This window comes from Nerophis ophidion, linkage group LG28 (genome assembly GCF_033978795.1).
Source record: "Nerophis ophidion isolate RoL-2023_Sa linkage group LG28, RoL_Noph_v1.0, whole genome shotgun sequence".
In the NCBI taxonomy this organism is placed as follows: domain Eukaryota; kingdom Metazoa; phylum Chordata; class Actinopteri; order Syngnathiformes; family Syngnathidae; genus Nerophis; species Nerophis ophidion.
Genome location: NC_084638.1, coordinates 1828888 through 1845836, shown reverse-complemented (window position 1 = coordinate 1845836; position 16949 = coordinate 1828888). Strand labels below are relative to the sequence as shown.

Genomic DNA, 16949 nt, shown 5'->3' with positions numbered 1-16949 from the left:
GTTGTGATTGCACATTCGCACACTGGTTTGTATTATTAAAGTTTGACTGACCTATCTGACTGTTTTTTTGACATTCCCTTTAGCGCAGCATGGGCGCGGCTTATGACCCGGTGCGGCTTATAGGTTTACAAAGTTTTTAAATATGCCATTCATTGAAGGTGCGGCTTATAACACGGGGCGGCTTATAGCGCGGAAAATACGGTACCTAAAATACCTGTGTAAAATTACTTGAAAAGATGACAATAACAATTAAAAAGTTGTCAGAGGAACTTGAAGAGATAAAGAAATCTCTAAACTTCATGGGTGAAGAGATTGCTAAGGTTCTAAAGCAACAAGGAAACATCATGGGCCTCATGGAGGAAGTGAAGGAGCTGAAGGAGAATGTGATCCAGAGAGACAAAAGGATTGAACTTTTGGAGCAGAGATGTGAGGATTTGGAGCAACAATCACTTGTCAATGACATTGTGGTCACAGGACTAGAGCTGAAACACCGCAGTTATGCTCGAGTTACAGCTGGGCTGAACCAAGGTGAAGATGCTCCTACGGAGGAACTTGAAACTCTTGAGCAAAAACTCCTGGACTTTTTCAGAGGTAAAAACATCATCGTTGAGAAACAAAACATATCAACATGCTATTCATTTCCAAACAAGAATGTTAAAGCAAGACCAATAATAGTGATGCAGATGGTTAACCAGAAACACAAAATGGAGCTGCTGAGACAGTCCAAAAAGCTAAAGGGCACTGGAATTTATCTGAATGAGCACCTGACAAAGAAAAATGGTGAAATTCCAAGAAGTGGCCGCATTCTCAGGAAAGAAAATAAGATTCAATCTACATGGACGAGACATGGCAAAGTCTACATAAAGCCAAATGGATCGGATCAAATGAAGCCAATATGGATTAAAAACGTGAAAGACTTGGAACAATTTAAATAACTTGTTGAATCAGGACAACAAATGGTATGTGGACAATGAAAATGTATGGTACACATGGTATATGGACATTAGGATTATGGATAATGTGTGTTTTTTTAAGTTATATCGTACATTTTAGTACATTATTGATATTTTGGTTAAACTTCTTTGGAGGATGACTAATAATGAGTTTGACTTTTATATTTCTGACGAGGAAGAAAGCAGTATAGCTGGGCAAGAAGATATTCAAGACAGGATAAGCTGTAAGGAACTAAATTTAAGTTATTTAGAAATGAATGATGATAAAGTAGGATAATTGTGTAATGACATTGATCCAGAAATTAATCTAAGTGGATTACATAACATAAATGTTTCATATTACTCAGAGGATAGTTTTAAAAATGTGGATTTAAAGGGTTTTTTGCTTATTCATTTTAATAGTAGAAGTCTCAGGGCTAATTTTGAGAAGATACAAGAGTGTTTGGAATCTTTAAAATCAACATTCCAAGCAATTGCATCTCAGAGACATGGTTGACAGATGAAATTAATGATATGTTTATATTAGAAGGTTATGATTTTTATAATATAAATAGAAAAAATTAAAAAGGAGGTGGCGTTGCGTTCTATGTACAAAAAAAATATTACTGTGAAATTATCGACAGTCTAGTTATAGATGATGTTATGGAGAGTATGACTATAAAAATACAAATAAACAACAAACGTAGTGCATATTTGAGTTGTATTTATAGGACACCTGGGTCACATGTAGAGCTTTTCCATGACAGCCTACTAAAAGTACTTGGAAAACTAGCTAACAAGAAATGTGTCTTTGTGTGTGGAGATTTCAATTTTGATTTATTAAAATGGAGAACCCATAAACCAACTAATGACTTTATAAATGAAATGTTTACTTATGGTTTGCAACCAATAATTGATAAACCAAGCAGAATAACGCGAGAATCTGCTACCCTCATTGACAATATTTTTACAAATATCCATGACATAACTACAGGTGGAATACTCCTTAGTGACATCACAGATCATTTTCCAATGTTTGTGAATATTCAAAGTATGATTGTAAATAATATAGCACAAAAAACATTGTTCAAATTAACAAGATTAAGGACACCTGAAAGAATACAAGCATTTAAGAATGAGCTTTCAAAATGTTTCTGGGAAGGGGTGTATGTTGAAAATTGTAATGATTCATACAGGGCATTTCTGTTTAAATGGATAGAACTTTATAATTCCTGCTGTCCAGTCGTGAAGTCCACACTAAAGAAAGTGAGTAAAAATAAGCCTTGGATGACGAAGGGTCTAGTAATGGCCTCCAATAGAAAAAATGTTCTGTATGATAGTTACTTAAAAAATAAAACTGAACAAAATGAAAAGGAGTATAACATTTATAAAAATAAGTTGACTTCTATTCTACGAAAGCAAAAGAAAAGTTATTATAAGCGAGAAATTTGAAGATAGCAAAAATAATATTAAACAAACATGGAACACAATCAACCAGGTTTTAGGTAATAGATGTAAAAATCATGAGACTCCGAGCTACTTTATAAATGATAATAATATAAAACTAAACAAAAAAGAAATGATAGTGGAAGAATTTAATGACTATTTGGTTAATATGGGCCCTGCACTTGCAGAAAAAATACCTGTTTATGAGGACACAGGCTTGACTAAAAACACAATAAACCCTCATTTAAAATCAATGTTTTTGAGTGGAGTAACAGAAGTGGATATAATTCAAACAGTAAGAGCCTTTAAAAGTAAAACATCTACAGACATACATCACATAGATATGGTAATTATTAAAGAATGTATTCATTTAATTCGTAAGCCATTGGCTCACATATGTAATCAATCATTCATGTGTGGATACTTCCCAGATGATATGAAGATAGCAAAGGTTATTCCTGTTTTTAAAAACGGAAATAAGCATCTTATGGAAAATTATAGACTGATTTCAATACTCACTCAATTTTCAAAAATTTTAGAAAAGCTTTTTACAAAACAGTTTAATAATTTTCTGGAAAAAAACACCTTGCTTAAGCAGCAGCAGTATGGTTTTGGGGAAAATCGAACAACTACGTATGCAGTAATGCATATGCTGGAGGAGGTTAGTACTGCTATGGATAATGATGAATTTACAATAGCCATCTATATTGATTTAAAAAAGGCCTTCGATACCATTGACCACAGACAGTTAATAAATAAGTTGGATAAGTACGGCATCCGAGGGCCAGCTCTGTCCTGGATCAAGAGCTATCTAGAAAATAGAAAACAATGTGTTCAGGTGGAGAATACAATATCTGGATTTAAAAATATAATTTGTGGAATTCCACAGGGTTCTATAATTGGTCCTAAGTTATTTACAATTTTCATTAATGATTTTTGTGATGCATCAAGTTTCTTAACATTTTTTATGTTTGCTGATGATACAACTATCCTTTGTTCTGGAAAATCTTTTAATGAACTTTTGGTAAAAATAGAACAAGAAATGACAGTGCTTAAAAACTGGTTTGATATGAATAAATTATCACTTAATATTGCTAAAACTAAATTTATGATATTGGTACCAAAACTGAGGTATCTAATGAAGTAAATATTAAAATAAATGGATATAAAATTGAGCGTGTCTTTGATACTAAGTTTTTGGGAGTTATAATTGATTATAAATGATCATGGAGACAACATGTAAATTATACAAAAACAAAAATATCAAAAACACTTGGTGTTTTGTATAAAACTAAAGAATTACTTAATTATAATTCTTTGTTAACAATTTATTATACTTTGATACTTCCATACATGACATACTGTGTAGAACTCTGGGGAACCACTTTTAAAACCATAACTAATGATATTGTTTTGCTGCAAAAAAAAAGCTGTACGGCTAATAAACAAAGCAGGATATTATGACCATACCCATCCATTATTTGTTAAATCAAAACTTATGAAATTTCAAGATATTGTTTATTATAAAATAACACAGATAATGTTCAAAGCAAAAATAAATACTCTTCCAGAAGGAATTCAAAAATACTTCACTCTACAGACCAGCAAATACAATCTAAGAGATGAATCTAGGTTTATTTTACCAAAAGCAAGACTAGTGGTTAAATGTAGATGTTTATCTGTTCTCGGTGTTAATTTGTGGAATTCTGTTGGTAAAGAAATAAAAATGAGTGACTCAGTATTTAATTTCAAAAAGAACATGTCACAATGTATTTTAAAAAGTTATGTGAACTAGAAATTTATGTTTGTTTGGTTAAATGTTGTATTTAGAAGGTATGTATGTTTATCTATTTACAGAAAAGTGTATGTGTGTAGGTACATATTTTTGTATTGTTTGTTGGGGGGCAGCTTGAATGTGGATGCTGAATGACTATATTTCTTTTTGTGTTGCAGAATTATTAGAAAGGGTAACTTAATTGAATGTAAAAAATGTATGTTGGGCATATAAGCTTTTTTGTTTCTGCCCGTTTCAGTCATGTTATTCATTTTTGAATCGTGATCTATGTTTGAATATGTTTTTGTTAGACTGAAAATAAACTGAACTGAACTGAACTGAAAGATGTAGAAGAGACTTACAGCATCGCGGAGAACCTCGTCACAGCCATTCTGCAGAAGCAACTCGGCATTTCGGATGAAGAAGTCAAGAGGATCCAAATGGAACGAGCACACAGGATTGGCAAACGCAAAGAGGATGCTAGACCGAGACCTATGGTTGTAAAGTTGATCAAATCCAAATGCAAAGACGGAGTGCTTGCTCTCTCCAGAGGGTTTATAACCCTCCTTAATCTTTACAAAAGATTAAAAATGTTATGGATGCATTTGATTTAATTGATATCTGGAGATTAAAAAATACTAGGTTAGTACAATATATGTGGAGAATACAAAACCAGGCAAGTCCTATTGACTATTTTTTATATACCATTTTCATTGCTAAACAAAGTGACTGCAATACCAAGCAATGATAAATTGTGTTCTGATAATAATTGTATAGGTTTAAAAAACTGCAATTGAAGATAATACATGTGAGCCCAGATATTGGAAGTTGAATCAAATGCTTCTACAGGATGAATAATTCATTGAAAAAAAAAAAACTTATTACTGACTAATTTAAAAATAATACAGGATCATCAAATCGCCAAATCGCCTGGGAAGCCTTCAAATATTTAAGGGGATATGCCATTGCGTACTCTTCATGGAGAGAAAAAACTTAAAATGGTCTAACAGGAATTAAAGAAAGAAATTGAGGATTTACAAAAAACATTGATAGTAGTGATAATCTAATTAGCGAGCAACTGAATTCCTTTTACAGCCAAAAAAGAAGAGTTAAACTTAACTGAAAAACAATTATTTTAAAGTTATGACTGCAACAGAGCAATCTGGATGAAAAAAAGGTGATAAGTGTTCAAAATTAATTTGAAATATCCAAGCAAAAAAACGTTATAAAAAGAACATTTCCATACGTATTAAAACAAATGGAAAGGTATTGGATACACACACCACATTGTTGAAAGTAAACGAAAATTACTTTGGAAATATTTTTTCTAATAAAGTAATCTCTCCTGAAACTACTTTTTTTTTCAGAAAATTATAAAAGAAAATTGACTTCAGAAGAAAGCCATTCATGTAAAGGCCTCATTAGAGAGGAAGAACTTGTGGAAGCTGTTAAGTCTTTTCATCCAGGGAAACCCCAGAATTAGGTGGAATACCTATTGAGGTCTATCAAGTATTTTATGAAGAGGTTAAGAAACCACTGCTTTTGTAGTTTTAATTACTCAAATAAAACACATGTTTTTGTCTAACACTCAAACAGAAGGTCTTATTTCTTTATTCTGAAACAGGAAATAAATGGTGAGTATAAAGACCAAGTTTATCTAAAAAATTGGAGACCAATGACACTTCAGTGATACGATGCCAAGATCCTGGCAAAATGTTTGGCTTAAGGACTTAAGTCTGTTTTGTCAAATATTAGGGTTAGGGTGAAATATTATTCACCAAGATCAATCAGGTTTCCTACAATTAAGTAACATAGGAAACAATATTAGACAGTTATTAGAAATGATAGAAAATTATAATATGGAAAATAAAGGATCAATTTTTACAGTCAACCTGGAGAAAGAATTTGACAAAATTAGCCTAGATGTGTAAAAGCTTAGTTTGTTTCAATTTTGGCAACACCTTACTACACTGGATAAAGATGCTATATATTTAAATGAACTGTAGAATCATCAATAATGGATACATCTCTGGGACAATACTTCTATTAAGAGGTCTAAAACAAGGGTGCCTTTTGTCTCCATACTTATTTATTATTGCTATGGAAATATTGACGGTAAAAGTTAGATTGAATAAAAATATTGAAGGGCTCAGTAATAATATTATTGAAAGTAAAATAATGTATGCCGAAGATCCAAGCTTCTTTATCAGCCCCGATCCTCATTGTTTGCGAAAGCTTCTTAATCATTTGGACATATTTTCACAGCAATCTTGGCTTAAGCTAAAATATGGTAAATGTAAAATAATAATCGGAAATCTAAAGGGAACGTTATTTCGATAGCAATGCAAAGTGCCTGTTTTGTGGACAGATGGACCATTTAACATACTTGGTGTTTTTGTCCCAGAGAATCTGGAAGATCTCGGCTCAGTAAATTATGTTAATCGATTAAGGAAACTGGATAAAATTATGCAATTATGGAAAGGGAAATCCTTAATCTTGTATGGTAAAATATCTATTGTCAACTCGTTAATCATTCCTCAATTTATTTATTTTTTTTTGTCATTACCAGCTCCATCAAAAAACTTTAAGGTCTATGAGCAGAGGGTCTTCCATTTTGTCTGGGACGGCAAACCAGAAAAGATTAGAAGAAAGGTTTTGTACAATGAATATGAGGGCCTGAAACTTCTCAACCATGAAGCTATGTGCCTGTCTTTAAAAGCATCAATTGTTCCAAAGACGTAATTAAACACTGAGTGGTACACAAGTGTCCTGTTGGACAAAAAACATGTACTGTATCAAAATAAATTGTATCCGTTTTTACAATTGATGACCTCGCATTTTCCTTATGTAGAGAGAGAGTCTGCTGGGAAACATGGCGAGGTTCATGAAGGAAACAATCCACTCATGGTGGTGTTTTATATTTGATGTGCCAGAAAAAAGAGATGACATTTTGCAGAAGATAATATGGATGAACTCTATTGTTGTAATAGATGGAAAGCCTTTCTTTTGGTAAACTATGTTTGAAAGAGGAATCATTTTTGTCAATGACATTATCAATGAGAACGGTAAGATTATGAAGTATGATGAATTTAAAGGCCTACTGAAAGCCACCACTACCGACCACGCAGTCTGATAGTTTATACATCAATGATGAAATTTTAACATTGCCACACATGCCAATACGGCCGCTTTAGTTTACTAAATTGCAATTTTAAATCTCCCGCGAAGTTTCCTGTTGAAAACATTGCAGAATGATGACGCTTATGTTGACGCGTGTTTGTGACGTTATTGTTTGTAGTGGACATTTTATCCCATCACCACTCACAGCTAAAAGTTGTCCAATTTAATTGCATAATTACACAGTATTTTGGACATCTGTGTTGCTGAATCTTTTGCAATTTGTTCAATTAATAATGGAGACGTCAAAGAAGAATGCTGTTGGTGGAAAGCAGTGGATTGCAGCCGCTTTTAGCAACCAAAACACAGCCGGTGTTTCTTTGTTTGTTGTGAAGCTTTACTATGGAACAGAGCAGTCAAGCGAACATGTTTCTCTACCACATGTCAACCAGCAGGTTTCGGTGAGAAAATTGTGGTAATAAGTCGGCTCTTATCGGAGACATCAGCGGAGCTTGTGCCGTTCTTCCTGCAGCAGCTGTCAAATAGCCAGCTGCCACTTTCTTGGCTCCTCCATGGCTTCCATCAGAGACACTGCTGGTCACCAAACCCCTCCCAATTTCAGGTATGACTTTATAATCTCACTAAAACACTAGTAACACAATAATCAGATAAGGAATTTTCCAGAATTATCCTAGTAAATGTGTCGAATAACATCTGAATCGCTCCCACTGCCCTAGCCTTTTTTTTCTATTGCTTCACTCTAACTTTCCTCATCCACGAATCTTTCATTCTCGCTCAAATTAGTTGGGAAATCGTCGCTTTCTCGGCCCGAATCGCTCTTGCTGCTGGTGGCTGTGAATATAAACAATGTAAGGAGCCCTACAACCAGTGACGTCACACGCACATCGTCTGCTACTTCCGGTACAGGCAAGGCTTTTTTTTTAGCGACCAAAAGTTACGTACTTTATGGTTGATGTTCTCTACTAAATCCTTTCAGCAAAAATATGGCAATATCGCGAAATGATCAATTATGATACATCGAATGGACCTGCTATCCCCGTTTAAATAAGAAAATCTCATTTCAGTAGGCCTCTAGAACTATGTATGATGATGCTTGTTCAAGTTTTTCATTCAATCAACTAACTGGAATAATTGGGAAAAGATGGAAACAAATAATTAATTATGGAACTACTAAATTATTAGTTTGTAAACCTCTAATAAGAAATTCTAGTTGGCAAAAAGGAACTAAAATAAATATAAAATAATATAATGTTTATTTAATAAAGAAATCTTTGAAGGATGCTCATATAACACATGGAAAATGGGAGGACATTTTTGACTGCTTTTTGACTGAAGAAATATTCAAATTAATCTACGAAACTACTATCGATTTGCAAAATTGTTAATTTCAAATTAAAATTATTTATAACTTTTCGAACACAAGAAAAATGTTAAAACTATGGAATGTGACAAGAGTCGGATGAATACCTATTTTGTTGTAAGGAGTCTGAATCCACCCTGCTTTTGTTTTGGTATTGTCATATTGTGTCTTCCTTTTGGGTGGAAGTTGGAAAAATGTGTTTAATTATTGGTTTGTTTATGAAGCTTAATATGGTTTCTGTTATTTTAGGAGAGTTCATTGACAGTCATGACTAAGTCAATTTAATTATAGCATTCAGTGAAAGGTTTTTTTTAAGGCCAAAAACAGATATTCACTTTTTACCCTCATTAAAACATGTATTCAGTATTTTTTGACTTCAGAAAGTTATATGGTTGAAACCGATAATGATGCCAATATACATAAAAAAAGATGGGAAGTTTGAAAATGTAATTTTGTTTACAGATATTTGCAATCTATTGTTGTGTTTCCTAATTTTGAGTGTACATAAATGAAGGCGTGTGTTGCTGAGCCCGACTTTGATTGATTGATTGAAACTTTTATTAGTAGATTGCACAGTTCAGTACATATTCCGTACAATTGACCACTAAATGGTAACACCCCAATAAGTTTTTCAACTTGTTTAAGTCGGGGTCCACGTTAATCAATTCAGGTAAACTGGACCTGGACATAATCTGGACTGGACCTGGTTTGAAGAACCCTTCAAACAATCTAATTTCATTCATAAGGTCCTTTTCAAAAAATATATATAAAATAAAATAAAATAAATACATTTAAAACATTTTCTTGAATAAGAAAGACAGTACAACAATATAAAACAGTTATAGAGAAACTAGTAGTTAATGAAAATGAGTAACATTAACTGTTAAAGGTTAGCACTATTAGACAGAGTAATGAAATACTTGTTATACAATCTTTAGAAGAAATTGTAAGTATAATATATTATCTTCAGAATATGTTCATAGTGAAGCACTACAAGGACAGAAATATTTCATCCTGCTTGAATGTAAGATTTGTATTCAACTCCTGGGTAAACACTGCCCCCTGGTGGACTCTTTAACTACATACCTTGTCTCCTTTGCGTCCACTCAGACCTTGAGCACCTGGAACGCCCATGGGTCCTCTCTCTCCTTTGCGTCCACTCAGACCTTGAGCCCCTGGAACGCCCATGGGTCCTCTCTCTCCTTTGCGTCCACTCAGACCTTGAGCACCTGGAACGCCCATGGGTCCTCTCTCTCATTTGCTTCCCTGTCATATATGAGAACAATGAGTAAGTATTGTACTTACAATGTGCTGTGCTGAGCAGACATGTGTTGAGTTGGCTCCAGCAGCAAACTTTCCATATTCACTTTTAGACCTTGTCATTGAAGCAATTTGAAGTACAGCGAGGTATTGCATGCATGACATACATGTAGATGTTTTTAAAAATGTATTTTGTAATTTGTGATTGCTGCTGTTCACATTCACTCACAATCACGTCCACACAGAAGTAATACAAATAACACTTTTCTAGACAAAAGCAGCACCGTTGTATAGCACACTCGATGTAGATACTTTTTTAAATGTATTTTGTAATTTATGATTGGCCTCACGCGGGCCGGACAGGGACGCACATAGAGGCGCAGAATGCCCGGGTCTGTGTTACAGTGAATGAATATGCATTTTAATGTATAATCACCTCATGATAGTATTACACAATTCCCTAAGCCAGTGACTATCTAACTGTGGTAAGACAGAGAATGACATAAATATGCAAACAGTTTTACTGTTCAAATTGTGGCCAAAAATATTCAATGAATACTTATGGCCACTACGCAACTGGTCATTATGGTGGTACTTGGAGAGCAACGTTTTTTTTTCTTGAAGTGGTACTTGGAGAACAACCTTTACATATTTGCTTTTGAAGTCATAAGTCAGGGGAACAAGCATTTAAACAAAAACATTTCAGGAATATAAATGTTAACACAGGGGTGTCTAAACGTTTTCACCAAAAAGTCAAAGTATGTTGGTACCGTTTTGAGATATTTTTATATATCTTAAAAATAATACTCAAAACTGACATTAAAGAAAAAACTTGGGCCATGTCCACACGATTACAGAGTGTTTCAAAAACACATATTTGGGGTGAAAACAGTCTTTATTCACACAAGTGTAGTTTCAAAAGTGTCTCTGTCTACACACAAACACATACACCTGCTGTCATGCACATTTTGTCCAATCAAAATCCTGACAAATGGTGGCATTACACCTCTTATTATTTTTATTTTTATACACTACACGTAAAATGACTTGTCCATTATCTTTAAACCCAGCCTGCACGTACACAGAGCCCTGGGAACATTATTAAAGAGCGAATAATAGAATTATAACATGTTCAGCAAAATGGTGATGAATTACATGTGCAGTGAAGTCGACATTATTTCTAAAATCAGCACGCACTAAGGAAACCATTTTGCATGTTTGAGGGAATTATAAAGCATTTAATCATGGATATAATGATATGGTACATGGATGATGAAGTGTATATTGTCTTTCACATCAGTACAAATTACAAGGATGACGTTACATTGTTTTTTTTGTTTCTGCTTGGTCGCTCTTTTTGTGTGTGTGCGGTCGCGCCCGGCTCAATCTACAATAATGGAAGCAAGACACGTAAGTTCACTTCATGACTTGTCGTTAAACAAGGACTAAAAACATAAGATAATGTTGCACCTTTCTTATGACACAGAGCAAAAAGTCTTGCTTGTCAAAGTTGTGCCATCAGGTGGAGGTTCCACAGCCATCACATCCAAAACAGCTGACTGTCATTTGCGCTGACGGGAGTGTCACCAAGCCCATTTTAATGAATCTTTTTTTAATTCATGTTGAGTGAAAATAGCGCATCCAAACATAGAATAAATCATCTTATGGTGCGTTTAAAGGCAGCAAGGTAGCAAGGCAGTGTTGTTGAGCTTGGAAATGACACAAGCGTGACGTCATCTCAAGTCTCCGGTTTTGCCGTGTACACGCATACGCTCAGCGGAGACTTTTGGAACTCTACACTTTGACCAGCGCTTGCAAAAGTCTGCATTTTTAAAGACACGAGAGGCCTAAACACAGAGATATGTATGCGTTTATTAGGTTTCTCTGTTCGTGTGGACATGGCCTTAGTGTCAGCTTTGTGTTATAGACTACAAAGTGTAGCAAAGTATTACAGTAAAAAATAGAACATAGGTGGTTCCACAGCTGGGCGATATATCGATATACGCGATATATTGCGGATTTGTCTCTGTGCGATATAGAAAATGACTATATCGTAATATTGGAGTAGACGTTCTCACGCAGTTGTTTTTAGCTGCGGGCATTACACTACAGGCTCTCCTCGCTCTTTCCTGTGTCTCCTTCTCACAGACAAGCAGGCGCACATTCTTACATACGTCACATACTGTCACCTCTTACTTCACATACGTATACGCCCTCGCCCAGCAGAGAGGTAGCGGCGTGGCTAACGTTAGCTGTGATGCTAGCGGGTTGTTGCAAGAGAACGAAGGTGCGAATCTCGTAACAAATGAATGAATTAATTCCCAAGAAAAACAGCACGGGGTCCATCGTCTGGCGGTGGTTCGGCTTCAATCGGAAATATGTCGAATAGACAACTTTAATTTGTTATGTGTGGAGCACAAGCGTTGCTACCAAAAGTGGCATTACTGCTAATATGTAGCATCATTTGAAAAGTTGAATAAATACAGTTTTGGTCAATTGACTTAGTTGTGATTTCCTTCTCTGCATGAAAGTTTTAAAAGTAGCATATATTAGTGCAGTATGGAGAATAATCACCATACTGCTGTGATTATATGTATCCAGTGTTTATTCAAGGCTAAGGCAAAATACCGAGAAATATATCGTATATCGCGATATGGCCTAAAAATATTGCAGTATTACAAAAAGGCAATATCGCCCAGCCCTAGGTGGTTCAACGTAGCACATTTTTCTGCCTATATTTTTCACATTTACTAATAGGGTGTCCAGAGCAGCAACGGTGGGCAAAATGAACTTTCACAAAATATTCATTATGAACAGTCCTGCAATGCGTTCACTTGTGGAAATGTCTAAACATAAAAGCTAAATGTCCTCCAATAATAAGCGCACAAGTCTTGCTGGGTAATATGGCCCAAAACGGATAGCATTTATGCATTTATAGTCTGAATGGCGATATATGTTATACCGTATTTCCTTGAATTGCCGCCGGTGCACTAATTAATTTAAAACCTCCTCTCACTCCTGCGCTTACCAAAGGCATGCAGTAAAAGTAAGCATGCGCACATTATTTTAAAACCTCTTCTCACTCCGACACTTACCAAAGGTATGCAGTAAAAATCTGAGTGTGATGTAAGCTTGGATCTTAAATCCTACTGAATAGTAGGGGTGTAACGGTACGTGTATTTGTATTAAACCGTTTCAGTACGGGGGTTTCGGTTCGGCACGCGGGCGTACCGAACGAGTTTGGAAGCAGAAGTCTTCACAAGCTGCTATGCTTTCTGCCTCTGTCTCAGCAGTGAGCACCCAGCATTGTCCTGCCCACACAACCATCTGATTGGTTACATACAAAGCCAATCAGCAGTGCGTATTCAGAGCGATGTAATAGCCAATCAGCAGTGTGTATTAAGAGCGATGTAATCAATGCTTTAGCGTCGAGCAGAGATATTCGTTTAGCAGGGGAGCAGCGGACTCTACCCAAATTATACTTAACACTTCCCAGTCACAACTATTACAAACATCACTATGAGCCCGTTGACCTTCTAGAAACTTAAACTGCAGCTCAGGTAGCTCACAGGATAGGTTTGAGGTGAAGGCTAATTAGCTTTTAGCGTAACATTAGCTCATTTTGCTGTGTGTGTGTGTGCGTGCAAGGGGCATCAAAACCCTGTCTGTCTGTTATTTCATTGAACTCCATCGTGTTTAGGGATAAATAGTCTCTCCCATTGCTATTGTACTATTTTTCAGCAATAGTTACATTAATCATTAGTAATGTAGCAGCCTAGTTTTGAATAGCAGGGTCCCTGCTATCGCATGTTGATAAAAATACAACATGTACATAATAAAAGTCAACTACAGGCTTCCCTAATACTGTAATAAATTAAGCATGATGAGTTGACATTAAACAGTTTCAATGGAAACTGTTTAATGTTGCACTTTTTATATGTAGAAGAAAGGTTATTTCATTTCATTTAATCACAGCAACAACTTGAGACAGTTTAATGTGGATTAACGTGGGCAGAATTATTATAGTTTTCCTCATGTTAGAAGGATAAAGCCATTGTTTACAAATTTGGTAAATAACCAAAAAAGGTATATTTTGTTGTTTTCTTACTGTACCGAAAATGAACCGAACCGTGACCTCTAAACCGAGGTACGTACCAAAACGTAATTTTTGTGTACTGTTGCACCCCTACTAAATAGCTCTTAGTCTTCTTCCCTTTATGCGATTTCAAATTACCGGTATTAAAATCAGCCTCCTCCATTTTGAAAATGATGACAGGGGAAGTGTCACTCGTGACATCACGAGTTTGACCAGGCGGTAATACTAAGCATGCGCTAATTTTTTGGGGGAGCGAGTTTGACCCGGCAATAATTCAAGGCAGGCGCATACTATATGCCCTGCGGCAATTCAAGGAAATACGGTATGCTGGTACCTGAAACAACAGGTGTAAAGTGCTCGAGGCCGCTGACCTACTTATCTCCATTGCAGCGGTGGTTTGCGTTGTGCATCGTTGCTTCCTGTGCGTGGGGTTATTTTCAGAGCAACTGAAAAGCAGAGACGTGGAAATTCACAACTCTAAGCTGAAGAAGTAGAATAAATCAACACGCAAAATGTTTACATCTCAAGATCGTATCAAATTATACCCAAAGCTAAGTTTTAATTTCTTTACTCATAATTTAAGACTATTGTATACATTTTTTCTGTATAATCCTGAAATATGAAGTCAGTCTACGCATCCTATCATGATTTATAAGCTTCCATAAAATCTTTTTGTAAGGCTGCCGGCGCCGCCTCAGACAAACAAAACCATTGTAACATTTCACCCGGAAAAAAGTCCTCTGCTATGGTCCGATAGTGGTATACAAGTGCTAAATTATTCACTGTAAAACCCTGTTTGAAAATTCAACAAAATATGGAAGTTACAGCTATTGTTTATTGTAACGTCAGTACTTGGTTCATTAAATAATAAAATATATAATCTATCAAGTTTTAAAATATTGAATGAAGTGATTTTCTTTAAGTTACTGACTTTTTATTCATGCATTTATCATGTTTTGTAGTTCACCTTCCAAAAAGTAGCTCACTTATTTTCTTAGTCTTAAAAAGCGACAAGTTTTGAGCTTCAAAAATGCCTAGCTCCTTTGATATCATATTGGTTCAAATACCTTTTAAACTTGGTTTGCCTTTGCACTAGTGTCACTTTTTTTTAAAGATATTCAGCATTTTAAATTTGGAGAGTATGCAGATTAATTTTTCCTGTATGTAGTAACCTAACGTGTTGCTTATAAAGTCATTAATTAGCAGTTTTTGTTATTTTTTTCCATTACACTAGGTTTATTGCCTAAAGGCTGCTGGCTATTCAGTTTGTAACTACTCTTCAGTCGCTATACGACACACGGCTATAAGGAAAGACATTTTCAAGCCCAGGACTAGCTAATCATTTGCAGGCATGTGAGCACCCTTTAAAAAAAAAAACATAAAGGCTGGCAAAAAAAATAAGAATAAATTAAATCAAGACTACATTTCCTGCAATGGAAACAATCACAAACAAACAAACAAACAAATAAATACACACTATTTTTTTTTAACAACAAACATGTCCACATGTGAATAAAAATTAAGGCACTTTCAACATATTCAACAATTTTACACATCAGGTTGAGCAAATTATGACTTTAACACAACATGTCAAGGAAAGAAAATAAAAGCAAATACAGTATTACAAATAATAAAACAATGTGATAAAATACACAAATTATAGAGAAAAAAGGCTACATTCAATCACCTTAAATGTTTTCAATAATGATATCAATTTAAAGTTTTTGGTACTTTTAATCATTTTCCAAGAATTAATTGGTAATTTGAAACCATTAAGCCAATTAAAACATGTAGGTTTTAACTTCAGAAATCGACATTTATGTATAAAAATAGTTGCTTGCAGCATAATAGTGTTGACAAACATGTCTAAGGATGTGGAGATGTCCCCATTCACAATAAAAGAGATCAAATTTGACACATATGTGAATGACAGTAACATATAAATGTTTGTCAACATTTTTATGCTGCAAGCAAATTTTTGTATGCATAAATGTTGATTTCTGAAAGAAAAACGTTTTCTAATTGGCTAAACGGTAAAACTATCAAATAAATATGCAAAAATGGTTAAAAGTACAAAAACCCTTAAACATACATCTTTATTAAAAAGTTTGAAAGTGACTTAATTTAACCCTTTTTTTAAAATTGTATCATAGTTTTTTATTATTTGTAATACTCTTTTTTATGTGCTTTTAACCCTTTCATTGACATGTTTTATTCATGCTAATGGATGTGAAAAATGTTTGAATATTAAAGAAAAAGTTTAACAACTCACTATATAGTTCTGATGTTGTGACCTCTGTTTATAATATACCTTTTCGTATAGTAATTATACGTCAAGGGCCGGGATCCGCGCATGCGCGAAGGTAACTTTTTGACGGCATTCTGTGACTTCACGTTTTGTTAAATTAGAATATTTTATGAATGTGTTGTCTAAAAACTAGCTGACCTAAAAGTAAAGGAAAAGAAGAATATAAACACGAAGAAGGGGAAATATATATAAAATGAATAATTATAATGCAATAGTAATCGTCCAAATATGATTAGCAGTATGACGTGAACATGAATGTTTGGACGGCGAGATTTTAGCCGAGGAGCTATCGTTAGCTGTTGTGCTAAAACGCTACAAGGAGAGATATAGGTTATATGTGTAAATAAAGCTGTAGTCACTCACCAATCTGGAGATATAGGTTATATGTGTAAATAAAGCTGTAGTCACGCAGTAATCTTCAAAACAAAACATGACTTCACGCGGGAGTAGAGAAGTTGCGCCAAATCACTCCAAATGTTTGGAGGTTGCTCCACGCATGCGCGAAGAGAACGTCACTTCCGTCACATTGTTCCAGATTTAGAAATTCTTTGACGTTCCGTGGCATTTATCGATTTTGAACTGCCAAAAAAGTTCATTGTTATGATCATTATTCGAGCAACAATTGTTAATAGAAG

General features: G+C 34.8%; 1 protein-coding gene across 1 annotated transcript in view; it reads right to left on the bottom strand.

Annotated features, from left to right (window-relative positions):
* Positions 1 to 16806, bottom strand: part of LOC133545176 (collagen alpha-2(IX) chain-like) — a 107178-nt gene extending 90372 nt beyond the window's left edge. The window contains exons 1-2 of the mRNA XM_061890556.1: positions 16678 to 16806; positions 9737 to 9916 (exon numbers count right to left, since the gene is read on the bottom strand). Coding sequence (XP_061746540.1) covers positions 9737 to 9892 — 156 coding nt within the window. The 5' untranslated portion in view covers positions 9893 to 9916; positions 16678 to 16806. The remainder of the gene's footprint in view (positions 1 to 9736; positions 9917 to 16677) is intronic.
* Positions 16807 to 16949: the final 143 nt, after the last annotated feature.